At 40.2% G+C, this 19,234-nt stretch overlaps 1 protein-coding gene across 1 annotated transcript in view; it reads left to right on the plus strand.

Annotated features, from left to right (window-relative positions):
- TMTC2 (transmembrane O-mannosyltransferase targeting cadherins 2) overlaps positions 1-19,234 on the plus strand; it is a 318,581-nt gene that overhangs the window by 141,397 nt on the left and 157,950 nt on the right. Inside the window, exon 4 of the mRNA XM_088453737.1 lies at positions 13,939-14,053. Coding sequence (XP_088309863.1) covers positions 13,939-14,053 — 115 coding nt within the window. The remainder of the gene's footprint in view (positions 1-13,938; positions 14,054-19,234) is intronic.

A 19,234-nucleotide genomic window follows, 5' to 3' on the forward strand; every position in this document is an offset into this window, starting at 1 on the left:
GCTGGACACTAAGGCCCACGGGTAGGGAAGGCTCAGGGCAGGCTGTTTTAGTGGGGCGCTGCTAAAAGGGCAGGGCGTATTTTGTTCATTTTAAATCGGGCCGGGCGCAGCGCCCCACTAAAACAGTCTGGCGGCAACACTATGTACAGTACGTATACAATGTGAAGTTTATTTCAGAAATTATAACCCTTCTGCCTCTATTTTTTTTCCTTAACCCCCTACTCTTTTTTTTTTTTTTTCACTGAAAATTATATTTACTCCACTGGAAAATATTTCTAAGTACCTAGAACAGCGATATGCTACCTAAAACACTTCTTGGACCACGTTGAGTGACTCTCTAACCTTTAAATGGGCTGCACATTATACTACTATTTAAACTCTGTAGTAACTTAAATTAATTTGTTTATTCAATGAAAGGGACACCTTTCTGTAATAACATATCTGCAACAACACAAGCTAATCTTCTTTAAGAGACTGAATATTTTTTCATTATTTAGCACAAAGAACATACTATTGAAATCTGCAGGGTTGTGTCTCCTTTCTACCCTGACACATTGTAGACCACCTGTGTGATTGAATGATGTTCTAATCAGTAGTTAAGTCAATCTTAATGTATATATTTGACATTATTTTGTTTTCAGTTTTGGTTAAATAAATTGCCTTTAATTGGTTAATGTCATTCAGCTGTAAACTGAGTTTAAATTTTAAATTTGTACGTTACAAAATAGAATCCAGAGCATATAAATTAAACATTTAAACAAAATCTGTTTGATCAGCTGTACAAATGATTATGATGAATCTTAGTGTAGACAGAAGGTGAAGATTTAGATGTTATTTGTAGAGTAACAAAAGAATGTTCATATAATTTTTTTTTTTATTTAGCATTTCAGTCATGTAAAGTACTAATTAATTATTTGTAGGTAGTTTGCGGAATATACTTTTACTAATTGTGTCTATTATGTTGCTTGAGAGATTATTGCAAAAGTACAAAAGGTACTTTTGATAACTGAAGCAAAAAAAGTGATCTATTGATTGACTTGGTTGATAGCCAAGCATTGAGCAGGGGTGTAGTCAAAGGTTGACCGTAACATTCATAATGTCAACAACACAATGTTGACAATGTTAAAATGTCAACCGGCAACTGGTCCATTCTCAGAAAATGTCGACAAATTAAATGTCAACATTAGAATGAGACTACAGGCGGGAGGGTTAGGGTTAAGTTGGGTATACACCATACGATATATCATCCGGATGCAGATCGGAACTATATATCATACACGTCCGTCGCTCCTGGCTGTTTAATGAATCATCCAATTAGATGTGTTGGCATGCAATGGGATGATTCAGTGAACGTCGCGGTGTAGTTACACCCAGTTTTAGCTGCAGTGGGAGGTTAAGGTTAAGCTGTGAGGGGGAGGATAAGGTTAGGCATCAGAGGTAGGGCTCGAGGTAGTGGAGAAATATACCAGTGGATCGGATCTCTGCCCGGAAGTGATTGGTCTCACGACCGACCAGGCCCGAAGACAACCCTGGAGCGGCTGCAGCTGATAGGAGCAGATAAGTCACTACCGGGCTACCAGGACAAAATGTTGACATTCTAGCATGTCGACATTTCATCACTGTCTACATGATTAATGTCCACATGGTCAACATTGGCATATTGACCAACATGTTGGCATGAAGAAGTTTGGGCCTGTCAATTTTCTGTTTATTTTCATTCTCACTTGTAGCTTCCTCTTATTTTATCCACAGCATCTTCTGGCCTCTCATATTTCTTCCCTGGCCTTTCCCCATGAGGCCATGGACCTTTTTTAGGTGTTATCTCCCTAATTAAAATATAGGGGGGGGGGGGCAATGCTCTTTCTGGCACAGGGCACCAATAAGTCTAGTTACGGATCTGATGATACCAGCAACTTTGCGGGCACCCATATTTGAAAGAGTGGAGTCCACTCTTTCAAATTATGTGGCCCACTCGTTGCTATTGTCTGGCGATTACCTATGAGCACCAGACAAAATGAGCCTGCAATACAGAAAGCAGATCTCTGTATATGGGTGGGAAAGCACTACGTGTCCTAACACGCCCATAATTACAACTGCAAATGTGGCCCCCTTAGCAGATATTGTCTGCTGATCACCAGACAATATCACCCAGCGCTATGGAGAAAAGTAGTTTTCTATAGTTGGAAATATATGGTGGTGCTTATAAGATGATAATAAATCATGTTTGCCTTTGGTTCCCTTTCTTGATATTCCAATAAATAACATTCTTTTTTAGACATTAGGGTTAAATTGTGTTCGAATAAGTAAAACAACTAATGATAATTTTTTTTAAAACGTCTTCTGAAAAAAAAAAATTATCATTTGTGTGGGTACCACATAAAATAAATCATTGGTGTTAGAACGTGACAAGTGCAAATGTAAAAAATGACCTCCGCACAAGGGTGAGAAAACCCTCAGCAGTGAAGTGGTTAAATACTGTACATTAATCACTAACATGCTGCTTAGCTTTGCCTCATTTATAGTATTTCTAAAATGAATAATGGGAGAAGGGAATGCCAGGGCTGTTTGTGTGTCAGACTTGTGTTAGATTGATCAAAGTGCACTTAGAAATATGGCTGCTTGTTGAAGTGCCGATGGAAATGATTGATGAGGTTGGGTTCCAGCACTTCTGACCAGCTAAAGAATGCAAATACTTGTAAGACCTGGATCACCTCCCTAAATATGTCTTCTCCACCCCACTGCCTCATTTACATAATTTCATCCTGCAAAGTGAAATCTTTTTTTTTTCTTGCAAACCTAGCCACTTGCCAAAGTAGGGTGTGATCTGCCCATCTTGGTCCATCAGATGGTTTATGTACTCCCTGCTCAGCTCCTCCCAATCTAGCCCAGCAAAACCATTTGCTTTTACATGCACAGCTCTTTCGGATTTCCCCAAATAACACTAATGGTGTCGTGTGTTCTGTGCTGTGGCAATAGCTATGAAAAATTAGCCAATTACATGCTGGCCTCTGTTTAGGGGAGTCTTTATGCTGAAAATATAAATAGTCCATTTTTGGACTAATGAATTTATATTTTTAATAGAGTTTTATTCATAAATAATGATGCTAGGATCTTAGTTGTATGCTACACTGGTTATAAAAAGAACAAATCTTTGAATAGATGAATGTGTTGCTGAGGCGAATTGAGCAGTCTGCGTCTTCTCCAATGTGGCTGTATGAACCTAGATTCTTAGGGGCATATTTATCTAATCCATAGGTGCTAGTAAATTTACACAAAATATATAAGTTTCTCTAGCCAGGCTCCGATAAGAGCTAGTCCTGGCAAAGAGCTGGAAGTAGTGTGATAACGTAACTGTTTCCTGGTTCAGGTCCCCGGCAAACACTATGAATGCACGGCAGTTGGCCAATGCATGCGTAACTGGGAGCTGACGAAGAGGGAGCAAAATAGTAGCCTATAGGCCAGGGTTGTGACTAGGGGTGTACGAGTGGTGCCAGCGCACAGAGCGTAAAGCCCTGTGGGCGGCACCATCACTGCCCCACGGCCTCTGCATCTGCCTAGCAGGGTGCGTGGGATGGGCACTCTACAGCCAGAATCGCTGTTGCAGTGCCGTCCAAAGCAGCCTATGGTCACACCTAGTGTGCGCCCTGCAGCCTGTACAGCCCCTCAGAATGCTTCGGGAAGTATTGTTGCCCCCTCTGCATGACAGCATGCTCTCAGGAGGCATGGGTGGCATAGGGCGCTGAAAAGCCCTGATATGGTACTATCATAGGCTGCTATAGAATAATGCCATCTGAAGATGGCGTTATACTATCGGAGCCAAGCTCCAGAATGTTTCACATCCATAGTACATCTGGGGGATCCTAGTGTTCCCGCTAGGCTGTATCAGTGTGGCACCGCTCCCTACCCAAATTGAAATAATTGAAATGCGCCCTGCCCTTATGGTGGCGCCCCGCTGAAATAGTAGTCAATAACCCACGGGCCGCAGTGAAACGCCATCTTATCACACTACGGAGAGAGTTTGGGGGCAGCACAGCATCTCCGTGAGTGCTGGGTAATCCCCCTTACAGTGATGAAAAGGGAGAGCTTGTCAAGGACATGCCCCATTTCTAGTGACACTGCCGCGCACAGAGCAGTGCCCTTCCATGAGAGCCGCCCTGCCCCCTACCCACCCTAGAAGGAACACTAGGATCCTTAACATTTGCTGGTACCCCTGCAAATCGTTCATGATAAATTGGCCTCTTTTAGGGGTGCGTTTAATGCCACAGTTTCCCGGCATCATTTTGATAGAAACCTCACGTCACTTCTCTCTACTGTTGAATAATCCTGCACCTTACACTACCTTATTGTGTGGATTCTACTTGCTTTTATTCCTTTTCTCACCATGACACGGCCCCTATCATATGCAGCCTTGGTCTCACTAACATAAGTCAAGTTGAAGACTGAATACAATGTTTACTACCAATCTAAGCAGGTCTTTTCGTTTGTTGTATGGCCTTAGAATATATTGATATTAAAGATATATCATTAGCAACATTTACCATCTCATGATTGTGGTCATCTGCTGATAACACACACTGCTTGGCCAGTTCTTGTAATACTGAGTTATACACATGTGTGACCATATTGGTAAATGGTTCGGTTGATTAGGTAATATTTGGCCATATTACATTTCTTGAAGATGACAATTTGATTTTTTTTTTTTTTTTCTTTAAACAAAAATGTATGTTAACTTATATGTCTCTAACATGACTTTACAATAGTGGGCCATGACAATGGACATAACTTGAGGGTGTGAAAAGGTTGATAACCATAAGACCACCTCGTCTGTCTAAAAATGACTAAAACGTCCCACAAATATCACACTCTCTTATATAAACTAGTAAACACACATTATCGCCATCGCTAAGATTTAGTGCAAAAGATGAAATTTTGGAAACCTTCAGCATTTCCCTTTTAAGGGGCACTCACAAGCTAATCTTATCAATGTTACTGCTAACCAAACACATCCCTGCATAAATATAGCGTTATACATAGCCAAGTCTATCTGACACATGAACGTCTTTAAATGGTATTTAGTATGGCAAAAATAGTTATAGCACATTTACATATATAATATGAATTCAAAACCGTTTATTACAATAAATCAGAAATGGAAGAATTCCACTTACATAGTCTTATGGCTGGAGGATGGCTACAAGGTTTGTTTCCCAAAAGTTAAGGTGGCTGTTATACTAATCTGTTACAGAACCAATTTTGCGCCCTATTATCTGAGACAGTATATTTTTAATAACCTAATACTATAACCTATTAGAACATGGCACATATATGGCATTATTTCCACTAATAATTATTTAATATTCTGTATACACAAAAACATGATTGAGGGGCCTATGTATCAAAGCTTGATGAGAGATAAAATTGTGAGAGAAAAAGTATTAACCAATCAGCCTCTAACGGTCATTTTTCAAACACAGCCTATAAAATTGAAGTTAGAAGTCAGTTGGTTGGTGATTTATATCTCACAATTGTATCTCTCATCAAACTTTGATACATAGGCCCCTTGGTACATGGATCCCTAATAGAGATGAAACAACCCTATAGGTTCCTTATGGGCTTCTTTATGTTGTTGACATCTTATTTTGTTTCTTTTGCAACAAATTTATACAACAACATTTGCAATCATGAATTAGGGGAAACATTCATTTTATCACTCATGTTTACTTTGAGGAATATATACTGAATATATACTGAACTTGGACTGACTGAGATATGGGATAAATCCTTGTATTTTTGCCCTAAACCAATTTTTTGGGTTCCTGGAATCTTATAACAGGTAATATAAAAGCTTCTGTGATGACAGACAGCAGACCTCTGAAGTATGCCTGTTTCCACACTCAGTATACATTGAACCCCTTTTTTTCATACATACAGCAATTTTCCTGGAAAACCATTTGGATGAAAGTAACTTCAGCTTTTAGGATAGATCATGACAACATTAACCTATTATTTTCATAATTATCCTGATTAAGCTTTAATCATGACACCCACTTGCTTAAATTTCTCCTTTTTTTACTTAACCAGATACTGTATGAAAAAAAGTTGTGTTTTAAACGTTTACTATAATTTGAAGGTTAAATAAGGTAAACTTAAGTAAATAATATATGTCGACTGCAATTGATAATTAACACAATGTTCAGTATTTATTAAAACATGAATTACACCTAAAAAAACTAACAGTTTATTGATAGGATGTTGTTTTGATACTATTGAAATCTTATGCAATATAGATACATTGTTATTTATAAGCTGTAATTGCTAATGTATCCATTTGTGGAACATAACATAGCCTACAATACTTGAATGCATAATATTTTCCGGTATATGCAGGTGGGGGACTATTGAGATAATCTTTTTATGCATTGTAATTCATGTTTTAAATACTGTACATTGTGTTAAATTTCAATTGCAGTTCACATTATATGTTCACCAGCGCATTCACACATTTCTTTCTTGGTATATTATTATATGGGATTTTTGCAAGTTGTCCTTTTTAGTGAAGTGCAGCAGGTGGACTTGTTTTAAAATGGACTAATTGATTCACAAGCACTGAGGTGACTTACGGCTTTTCGGCTTTTAGTAAAGTAAATCATATAGCCAGACTGGTACAGTATTTTGTATAACTACAGATGTACATCTATTCTCTGTGCACTATAAGTCGCATTACACATAACGCGTGACTCGGTAGCGCAGAGCGTCTTTTCATGCAACTTTTTACCTTCAAATGCGTCTTACTTGCACAGTGGTGTATCTGCATCTAAAATCCTAAGTTACAGTGTCAGTGACACTGTAACGTAGCATTTCGCATGCAGATACACCTGCAGTTGCACACAGACCATAGGCATGTTGCATATCATTTTAATCAGCAGAAGCTGCTTGTGCGTTCTTCTCACTGTGCGAATAGGACACATCTGAAGGTAAAAAGTTGCGGCTGAGACACAAGTATCTGCATGCGACATGCTATGTTACAATGCATACCGCATATCGTAAGACTTATGAAGGTAAAAAGCTGCATGAAAAGACGCTCGGCACTACCCAGTCATGCCAAGACATGGCGCCACTAGAAGGGCTGTTTAATGCACGCAAGGAAGCTAGGTGTATGTGGACACATCTGTAAATTCATAGTAGAAACTAGACTCCCTGATATAGCAGTAATCTCCCTGTCTCCCTGAAGAGTCTACCAATCTCCCTGATTGCACCTTACTCCCATTATGAAGCTGTTTTATATATAGATATATATTAGGGATGTGCAGGCTCGGATAGGTCCAGGAATGATGATGTTTGTCCATGTAAGATGACGTTTTGCCTCTTTCTGAGTTCCGTTTTTTTGGAGGGAAAAATCCGAACTCAACGTGCAAACTCGAACCTATCCGAGCCTGCACATCCCTAATATATATATATATCTATATATATATATATATATATATATATATATATAAAAGAGATCTATACATTGAAATGGGATCCTTAGTATAACTGCCCTGCATTGGTTTTAAGGCACAATGATCCCCATGGTTACATGCATTTTCTGTAAAGTATCACTGCATTTTCGTAAACAAGTAGAATTTACTAACTGCTTTGGCGCTCATTTACATTTAGATTTAAATAAATTTAATGACAATCCTCTCAGATGTAGCAGTACATGCCCACTTTAGTGTGTAGAGTGTTTAGAGTATAGACACCTAATGTACAGTTCTACAGATGTGTCCTCATAAATCCACATGGAGCAAGATGTCTGGCGCAAGTGAGCTGCTACTCTGGGTGTCTATTTTTGAGGAAAATGCATCTTAGTCATAATATGATGTTCTAGGATGCACCAGGAGACTACATATCTGTGAGCAGCTGAGTCTGTATAAGAAGCTAAATAGAACTTGGCGTGGAAAAAAGCCGCGGCCGCTGCATCGTAGCACTTCATATACAGATACAGACTCGATGAAGGTCACAAGCTGGGATGACCATCGATGGTCGCAAAGGTGGATGGTGCCGGGCTGCCAGCCAGTTGAGTAAGCCTCTCTTTACTCGGGAAGGCCGGCTTGCAAGCCCAGGCAACTGAGTCTGTCCCTGGGCTTTCCACTACCGGAAAATGGGGCGGGCACGCCCCCATTTCCAGGAACGCCGGCCCTACCCCGCACCGCCCCTTAAATGCCTGTGCCTCTCAATCAGGCAGAGGCATAGAAGGGTCTGCATTCTGCAGACGCAGATTCCTGATAATCAGGATTCTGCAATCAGCAGTGCACTTACATGCTCTGTGGAATCAGCCTCTCAGTCACACACAGATGTACAAGTGTTGCATAGCAAATGAATCAGCACATTCTCCTGGTGCACCTAGTTGCATCGCATTGTGACTAAGACGCATTATCAGCAAAAAAGACACTCGGCGCTAGCAGAGTAGCACAGGACCTGGCGCACCTAAAGGGGCTGTTTGGTGCGACTGCAGCAATGATGTATGAGGACACATCTGTATATCCATATCCTAATATAACCTACACTATTTTATTCATTTACAGTATGTTTTTGCTTGGTCAATTTTGCTACATGCTTTAATTTCAGAAATAATTTAATAGAATCCAGATGGAAGTTTAGGCACTTTGTAACTAAAAAAAAAATAAATCTGTTTTTAGGTTGCTTAACATTTGAATATTTAAACATTGTTTCTAAATTAAAGTTTCCATGAAGGAGGCCAAAAAAACCTCTGCATGACAATTGAATTAATCAGATATCTCTAGTCTTAGAGACTCCTGGAAACAATGTATGCCTTAAGGCAGGTTCTGTCACCACCCACACAGATCGCTGTTTAGATGATAGTCTATTTAATAGGAGAGCATGCAAGCGAGCAAAGTGATGTTAATACCTCTCTGTTTTTAGGTCTGAAATGCGTTTCTAATGTAAAACATGACTTTCTATTCACATTGCTATGCAAGCCAGCTATGTCCCAATCCAATATGCATTTCCTTTGTGAAACTATATTTTAGAATTCACTACAGATCCTGTAAGACAGACATGGTTGTTAATATAGATCTTCTGATCACAGTGAGTAGATTCTTTGGGTTCATGTTCAGAATTGTACATTACATCACCCTACTGATAGTTCCACTTCCAAGACACTAGCTCTATTCTGCTGATTTTCCTGGTGATCAGTCTGTACTCATGGCACAAGAGAAAACAGCATTGTGTTGGGCAGTGTGACTGCATGGGCAAGTAGGATGTGGCGAGCTCCCTGCTTGCTGTTCCCTATTTGCCTATACACAATACTATCTGGAAACGTAGCTTTGAAGATGTGATTTTACCCAATCCTTCTACTATTGTAGTCTGTTAAGCATACTTTCCTTCTCATCCAGAATGCCCAGTAGTACCCTGAATTTTGGAGTATTCTCTCAGACTCCTAGGGGGTATATTTACTACTGGTTTTTAGAAGTGGAGATGTTGCCCATAGCAACCAATCAGGTTCTACTTAACATTTATCTAGCACTTTCTAGAAGATAATCGATAGAATCTGATTGGTTGCTATGGGCAACATCTCCACTTCTAAAAACCCAAACTTTAGTAAATATACCCCCTAGAGCAGTGGTTCTCAAACTTGGTCCTCAGGACCCCACACAGTTCACTTTTTGCAGGTCACCCAGCAGGTGCACAGGTGTATTCATTACTCACTGACACATTTTAAAAGATCCACAGGTTCAGCTAATTATTTCACTAGTAATTATGTGAGGAGACCTGCAAAACATGCACTGTTTGGGGTCCTGAGGACTGAGTTTGAGAACCTGTGCCCTAGAGTATATACCAACCTCCATATTCACACCCACCCACTTACCCAGTGAATTTTGCAGTTGTGGGCTTGACCAAATCATTAAACCCCACCCCTGCTTTAGGTTGGGCCAAAATATAATTTCATATTGGCGCTCCTATACATATTATGTATACAATATCTCCTTCCCTATATATAATATACAGCACAGGCAGCACTCCTCCAACTGGTCACTATAAGAGTATCAGCAGGTGCCCTCCTAGACTGCCAAACAAGTCAGCAGACAATATATCACCGGACGGTGGCACTCAATGATCCAAATAAAGACACTGCAGGCAGATGTGATTTACCAATGTTTCAATGCACGAGGCATTTTCGTCAGGGTGCAAGGTAAGTGAAACGTTGGTAAATCACATCTGCTTGCACTGTCTTTGTTTGGAGCACAGAGTGCCGCCGTCCGGTGATATACTGTATACACACACATATAGATATATATGAAGTGAATTGGGGTGGGGGGCACCATGTTCCAGCGCATTTGGTCAGCAGGTATGCCACTAGGACATCTGTTCATGTCGGCAACATATTCCTGTAACAAAGCAAAGGTTTAATGCAGGACTAATTGGTAATAATAGTAAATGCACAAGAAGTTACAATGACCTGTTAATGAATATGTAGTTGAAATCCAACGTTCTGGAACTTTGATGTCAAAATTTTACAAGGATAACTACAATGAACCCTATTGAGAACTGCATAAGCCCATGGTTTACTTGTTGCCCACTTGTGCTTTATCTCCAGTAGGACTTAATTATTAATGTTTCAAGTATGACCATTATTTTTTTTTCTCTATAGGCTTCCCTATGGCCTGTGTATAGTTGTTCTAGGTCTGAGAATCTGAACAGTGATTTTTTTTTTTTTTTAGTGATAGGATTGAATTGCATTAAATTGGTAAAACCAGAAAACATACTGACAAACTTACACTGTGATCACAGCATGCAATATAAGAGACAATGGGGGCGATTCAATTGTTTTTTTGGGCGTGCTAATTAATGAGCGCCCAGTTTGCTATTCAAATGTTCTGGGCGCTCATTAATTATCGCCCTCTTCGCCGACTAAAAGACGAGGTTTAGCCAACTAAAACGGCTAAACCCGTCTTAATTTCTGGTTAGAGCGCCCTAACCAGTCACATTTCTGCTCGCGCACTCCTGAGTGTATGCAGAAATGGCGGCGCCGGCGGCTATCGCACCCCGACAGAGCAACAATTGAATTGCTCTGTCGGGCGTCTAAAAAAAAAAAAAAAGCCGCCGGCAGAACAATTGAATCTCCCCCAATGAATTCAGTATGTGCAAAAGACATAGTAATATGCTAACAATATGAAAACACAGAAGAATCGGTTGCAGTATATGGGGCATATCACAATACGCATTTCTAATGCGGATGTGATAAATATTTTTGTGGACTGAATTCGCATTGTGAAAATTAGTAGCAGAATGATGGCTTACACTGTCACCCCTGATTCCTGGTTCAGAGCCTCTGTGCGTACTGTATGTGTGTGGCCGGCACATGCATCAGTGAGGGGCTACTATAAGCCAATGCCATTGTGGTGTTCGCGATCGTGGGTCTGCTTTGCTGTAGGAAATGGATAGACCATTGCAGATATTCTAAGAAGTCTGCTGCGGGGTCCCACCATGGTAAATCGCGAGGATCCTTAATATTTGCAGGTACCCCCTGAAAACCTCCAGATTGATATAATTGATACATAGGCCCCTGTAGGCAGGATGTACTAAACATCGCATCCACGATGTGGTACATCTTGCCTCTCTACGGGTACATACCGTGGTTGATTACCGCGATATGTACTTAGAAGATCGCAAAGGACAGCTCTCCCAATAAGAGATTTCCTTTGAGATGCCCCCGGCTAGAGGAACTTCCGGCTTTAACACCCATAAGTTCTTCTAACGTGCCCCCGGGGGTGATTGGATCCCTCTCAGGGGGAGCATCCCAAATAGAAGCCAATAGGCTTCTGTTGGTTAATGCCACATGAATATGGCGTTACCCTCTGGGACAAAGCGATGCATTCCGGTGATTAGCACATATGGTGTATGTCAGTAATTCCCAACTTCGGTCCTCAAGGTACACCAACAGTCCTGGTTTTAGTGATATCCATGGTTGAGCACAGATGGTTAAATCAAAATAACTGAGGTACTACTTAAGTCACCAGTGCTTAAGTATGGTTATCCTTAAAACCTAGACTGTTATACCTGTTTTCCACCAAAAACCCAGGTCCGACCTGGGTTTTTGGACATGGTTCCAACCCTGGTCAGTCTCAGGTCATACCCATTTACACTGCACCTTTGATCTGGGTTACTCCCAGGTCAGCCCTGTTCACACTGAACTCAGGTCTGCCCTGCTAAACCTGTGAGGTCATAAAAAGTGGGAGGTGAATGCTCCACAACCACCAATCCGCTCATTTTAGGCATGATCCAGGTCAGATAACCCGGGTTGCACTGATTACACCTCACCATTACCTGGGTCCATCCTGGGTCCAACCCTGGTAGCTACCTGGGTTGGATTGCAGGGTCACTTGACCCTTGTTATTTTTCAGGGACCCTTTTACACTGAGCTGCGACCTGGGTAGACCCAGCAAAAACCCAGGTTTTTGCTCTGGTGTAAAAGGGGTATAAGTGTGCTTTGAGGACCGTGGTTGGGAAACCCCTGGTGTATGTGGTAAAACCCCTAAAAAAACTGCTTTTTTGAGGGGTTTTACTGCATTTTCCCCTTTAGTACATCCCGCCCCCTATGAGAAATATAAGCTTTAAAAACAAACATGGGTGAGCATATTCAGAAAATATGCTGCAGTTCAGAATATTGCAACTAACTTTTAATACACAAATATAGACATAACTACGTTCTGTAACTGTTAGCAGATGTAATGGTAGCAAATATAAGTCTGTGATCTTACCAACGATGTAAGCAATACAAAGAAAGGCAGCTTCTTCGTACAGTTCTTAATGGAAAATGTCTCCTTCATGCTGCCAGAAGCCAATTAGGAGCTTAGTGGAATCATGTTCTGTGTGTGATGTATGTATCAATAAAAAAAAATTCTATATAAGAAAATTGGAGAATGGAATGTATGTTTCATAGTGACCTCGCTAGGTATTTCCCTGTCTGAAGGGAGGAGCAGAGCAGAGGACAGCTTGGTCACAAAGTACCTAATTAATTACAAAATTCGAAACATTAGTCATTTAGGAGTGAGGAATTTGTAAATCAAGGAATGATGAAAAGATCATAATGCAAACTTGTTGGGGCCCCTAGCTAAAAAGAGGACTGGTCTGGAGATGGCACAATCTCCTCTACCATTATTCCAGCTGTGTGCAAAGTGCCAGCTGTAAGTTGGATGGGCATTCTGGGACTTGTTACTTAAAAGGAAATGCTTGAGAGTTACTTTTTTGTGATTGGCATTGGAATAAATATATTTAAACTACATTATAGTAAAGCCAGGGAACTTGGTAAATTGGCAATTTTGATCTGGCTTTTTATGATCTTGAAATGCCACTCTAAATGTAATGAATTTATAATGGCTAAGTTGAAATTACCGTCAGCTATAATAGTATTCCTTTGAATGTTACATCATAGGACATTGCAAGTTCCGTCTACTTGTACAGTTACCTTTCAGACTTTGTCTTGTGTCTGTGGCCTCAGCTGCAATGTCCTGAATAGTTATTCTTTCTGCTGAATTTCTCCCCCCACTAATGCCAACAGAAGCTCTTCATGATTCAGCAAGCACTTACTGTGCTAAAGTAATTACTTGCGCTGGAACATTTGTCATTATTAGTTGATCTTTGTAGCATAGCAATATTGCTTAACAGTAGGAGAGCTGATACAGAACCCAGTCTAGAATGAAAGCTTACAGCATCAACTGTGTGTGTCTAGCAGTAATGAGTGTGACACTGTCAGAAATGAATGGACCTATTTTGTATGCTGGTGTCGAGGCAAACATGATACATTCCTTACTCCAAAAATCATTATGATGATACTGCCTAAAAATGACAACTCTACTTTTAAAGATTGTAAAGAAGTCTTATTATAGAGGCCTGTCAGAAGTATATAGTTGATATATATGCATTTTTATATTGCAGCATGGGGAAACCTTGGGAATGTACTGAAGAGCCAGAGCAAGATTTCCGAAGCAGAAAGAGCTTACAGAAATGCCTTGTACTACCGCAGCAATATGGCTGACATGCTGTATAACTTGTGAGTATATTGCGCTGCATGTTCTAGTGCGGAATTCATTGCCACAATGTCTGATGCCAGTCAGTGTCTTGCCTAATCCAATATGATTGCTGCTTTCAGAACCCTAATAAAGCCTCTCGGAACCCTTTTTGTCATGAGCAAACACATTGTACTTTAGCTACAATTTACATTGGCGATCTGTCTGGCTGTATGTACCCAAGAAACAGACAGCTCATTCTGTTACTGAATCAGGAAAATACAATTGCATATGAGGATTACATTATACCCTAAAACCATAGACAGATCTGCCGTTTTATCCTGAGCCAAGTACTTTTTTGTAGATGATAATTATTGCTTTAAAGCTGTAATTATATTTTTCCTGAAAACTGTGCTGCCGGATTATCAAAGTAAGGCCGTGTTCTGCATCATATAGCTGAATGAGATGGTCAGACTGAAAAAAAAAAAAGATTTTTTATCCTATAAAACATTATATTTCTCTGTAGTTTTGAGATTTCAGTGACTGAGATGAAGTCATAGCATCAGTTAAAAAAAATAAAAAAAAACTCCTCCAAGGCCTCTTTTGCACAGAACATGTAAAATGATAGTCGCTATATAACCAAATAATGTGAATTCTAGCTAGGGAAGCATAGTCAGCTTTACACAACCTGGTACTGTATATGCTCACTGAGGATAAGAAGGTGAGGTCAGTACATGCTGGTGATGGTGGTGAATGATGGGTCATTTGCAACATTTCACATACAAATGAAAAGCTGCATACCGTATCATAGCAAACACAATGCCCTGTGTAAATATAAGAGGATTTAATATAAAATATCATTTCTTGAAACAGATCTGCACAGAGTATTTTAGCTACACAAAAATATGGCAATATATTATTTGTCCAAAGAAGGATATTTGTTATGAAGAGAGAAAGTTTCTCTGTTGCCTTGATATACTGTACATCTGTACCGTTTTTCAGATGCATATTATCATTGGCCGAATTTGAGAATCCCCCCCCACCAGTGACCAATTCACCAAAACCTTGCTGTTAAAAAGAATTCTTCTTATTTTGTCTGGAGAAAATGTCGCTTTCTGTGGCTGTTAGTGGTCCAGACTGCTGTAGGCTCGTGTGTGTGTGCACTGCATTTACTACACAGCTGTGGACTTCTTGTCACTGGAGTCTCTCAGCTGTTCATGGGCAGGAAAACACTTGCTTTATACCCAGGGATGGGATGGATTAAGGTCTGCGGGGGCCCTTGGGCATCAAACTAGTGGGGGCCCCTAAGAAACTGATATATATATATATATATATATATATATATATATATATGTGTGTGTGTGTGTAAATAGAGAGAGATATATATACTCCATTTTGTGAGGGACAGCAGGGCGGTGGGCTACCTGCCTGTCAGCTGCACCGCTGATCACCACCACAGGGGAATGCTGAGGACGAGCCACTGAGGATCTCCGTTATCTCTTGTTTGTGTTGCAGCCTCGGCACTCACAGTTACTATCTCGCGAGAATTGATGTTGTCATCTCTCGAGACTCTGACTGTAGTGAAGCTCCTTGGTGACTGCTGTTAGGGAAGAGCCGAGTCGCCGAATAGGACAGTAGCGGAGACAGCTAAATGCTGTACTCTGGTTTAATGTTGGTAGCAGTGACGAGTCTGGGGCCAGTGTGTGGGGGACCCCTATGTGTGGTGACCGCCCGCCTATAATCCGGCCCTGCTTATAGTTATTAGTGCTGAATAGCTTACCCAACAGATAAGTTTGCTCCTAGACATTTATTTTTTCATTACATGGCTTTGATATTGGACCACCGTAGTAGAAACAAGAGTGATGTAATTCTGTAAGCATAGTCCTATCAATAACCAGCAGATTGTAGTGTTTTTAGAGTGGAAATAACAATACAGTGACTTGTTTGGTCATTTAAAATTAATTTGTAAACATTTTATATTTATATGTTATTGTGTGAGTATTCTGGCTACGTTTAACATGTTTTAGCTTTGTTCAATGCATGGTGTAACTACTCCACTACTCTATATGTCTACTTTTAATATTGAATATTTGTTATAGTACTGCGACATTGAGCTGAAGCTTACAGAACACAATGCAATATGTTTATAGTTGTACCTTAATTTTTCATTGCTAATGGCCCTTTGCCTTGATTTGGTACCAAATATGTATCAACACAACCGGTTAAGTAGTTATTTGCCACTTTCCACATTTTAAGGCACAGTGCTCTATGAGAAGGCAGCAACATCTACTAATCGACTGTGCAGCACAAGTATTGGGGGAAGGGGCAACTTAAATTTTGCATAGAGGTCCAGGGGCCTTTAGCTATGTTTCTGGTTCCTACGGAAAAATAGTTTTTTTGATGCTGTAAAATAGAAATATAGAATAGAATTATTCCCATTACTCTGAGAGGCCAAGACATTATAACCTTTTTCTATTAAAATTACAGATTGAATGTGTTTCTCTTGGTTGCTTTTATAGCCTTTTTATTATTATTAGAAAACAATCTTCCCTGGGACTGCACTACATAATGATAATAAATAAGTTAATTATCTTGGCCTCCTCAGTTGTTGCCCTATGTCCATCATTCTACCCATTTATTGTTGGGGTAGGCATATGCATATGTACACATATGTGTTCATTTGATTTTAATGTGAATTTTGCCATGTATTTATTATTTTAAAACTTAATCAACCTATATGTTTTTGCCATCTAAACATTCATTTGTATTACCCGTGAGCTCTAGTCCAAGCTACATACTCCTGATGACATAATGAACACAATTTCCGAATTGTATCATAGATTATCCTGAATGAGCATTTAGCCTTGTGTAAAGTACCAGGTCACTGGTCATTCAGTGCTTAATTAGTTCCATACGAAAACACGCACATGTTCCATGTGACCTTATGCAACTTGAGATCAATATAAACTAAACATCAGTAAGTAATCTTCAAGTAAAAATGCTATGAAATGAGTGCTAAATGTCTTCATTAGACTCTCATTTGTGTTACCTGGACATGCATTACTTGAACATGCAAGAGATAAATATTTCTGCATACTAAGCTCGTGGATACATATCTAATGTTTTCAGTTGACTAAATTGAATCCTATTTTAGTAATATTTATTGAACATTTCTGTGTTTGATTTAGTGCTGGAGTAGGTTAGTTCTTTTAACTAGCATTGCTTATATTAACTGCTGAAGAGACAAGCAGCAACAACTCTCCTATGTACTGCAGGCAACACATACACATTGGGCTTCACAGTGTCGGTTTATAAACTGGCAGGGAATATTGCATTTTTAATAAACACTCAATAAAGCTGCTAATTGATTCAGATGTTGGTTCAGGTTGTCGTAGGTATGTCATGAAACACATTCACAGCTTCATTCCGTCTTTGTTTATTTTACTGTATGGAAAGCCATGGAGAAATTGTCCTTACATAAGTATCCAAAGCCAAATGTTTATCCCTGGCTCGCAATGTGAGACTAGCCTCTTACACAGTGCTACTAATGAACTCAATGTATTTTCTAGTTTTTGGGTGATAAGTTATATTAGAAAATAACAGTCTGCTGTGTTATACAGGTAAAAGTAACCCACATTTTCAAAAGCCATGTAATTAGCAGTGTTTCCAAATCACCTTCGGAGCTCTCTGGCTTTTGTTCCCTATTTCCAATAAAAACACTTTCAATTTATGTAAAGAAAACACTTCCCTCACACATACCTTCACACACATTCAGCTATAGACTCCCACGTGGATGAAAGCCCTTGTATTTAGTGCCTGCAACTGTTTCTTACAGCCAGTGCTAGATGCACTTGTATACGCGTGTATGTGGTTTTATTTATATATATATATATATATATATATATATATAAGTCCCCACTCTAGGGGTCTGTCAAGGAAGGGTTAGGTGTATGAACCATTTGTCTGTGACAAAAGAGAGCTGAGCAGTGACAATTTTAGTGAACTAAGGGCCATATTCAATTAGAGGCGAAAAGTCCGTTATCGGCGGTGCGAGAAGTCTTTGTTAAAAAACGGGATAAGTTTTCACCATGTAATACATTGCGAAAAAAAGTGCAGAATTGGGGTTTAGGGGTGCAGGCTTAAAAAAAGAGCATGCAGCCCTTGGAGGGTCCCCTAAAAGTAATCTGTCAAAAAAAATCCTCAGGACACCCCAAAAACTGTACTTCTAAATTTGGGGGGGTAAAAAAAAAATATAGGCAAACAAAGTTTTAAACTAGTGAAATTGATTCAGGGGGGGTTCCCAAGTATGCGGCAGGTGTTTTCTAGAATGCGGGTGGTAGCGCCAGGTGCATTTTTGAAGAATTTGAAAAAATGATTTTAGGGACTTAAAAATATGCTTGCACCCATTTTCATGTACCCCAAATTTGATGGGACAAGTTATTTTTCCCCCCCAAAAAAACACCTTAGTGCTATTCTTCACCCCTTCTTCTAAAGCCGCATTTATGCACCTGCCGCGGCTGTTAAAAACCCAGACTACCGTCAGCAGCCCAAATCAAATTTTCGATACTTACCTTTCCACCGGGTCTCATTTTCGCCGGATCCTAATTGAATACGCGGATAAAGCGGGCACGTGCCCGATACTTTATCCCAAAAATTCGATGAGGGCGAAAAGTCAAGGCTCGGACTTTTTGCCCCATATTGAATACGGCCCTAAGGGTCTGATTCATTGCGGTTACGCATTCAGTCCCACTGTGAAAATATGCTGATTGCTATCGCAATGCCGTCGCACCCTAACATAAGGACGCCCGCTTTACCTTTCTTATATCTGTAATACTAAGTCTGCAAAACCATCGGTAACATTGAGCACACTTGCACAAGTCTGACCTTTACTCAGAAATTGCTAACCTCATTGCACTCAGTAAAAAGGAAAGCTGTGTATGGCATCGCAGTGGCTAATATATGCACTCCCCTGTAACGAAGTTCAAAGGCACTGGCATGCCTGCGTTTCGCAGACCACCCACCCGTCACCACCCCCAAATATGGTCACTTCCTGTCAATCACTCTGCAGTGGATCTGTGCGTGGTCACTGCGATCACAGTGGCAGGAGCGCAGAGGGGAGAGGGCAGCGGGTGCAAATCACCCGGGCTTGTTGTGGGGGCCCAGGTCTGGCACTGCTGCCCCTCCCTCTTAAGTCACAGCAGCCCAGCACTCGCTGCTGTGTGCTG

This window comes from Taudactylus pleione, unplaced genomic scaffold (genome assembly GCF_031769625.1).
Source record: "Taudactylus pleione unplaced genomic scaffold, aTauple2 ptg000040l, whole genome shotgun sequence".
NCBI classification, from domain to species: domain Eukaryota; kingdom Metazoa; phylum Chordata; class Amphibia; order Anura; family Myobatrachidae; genus Taudactylus; species Taudactylus pleione.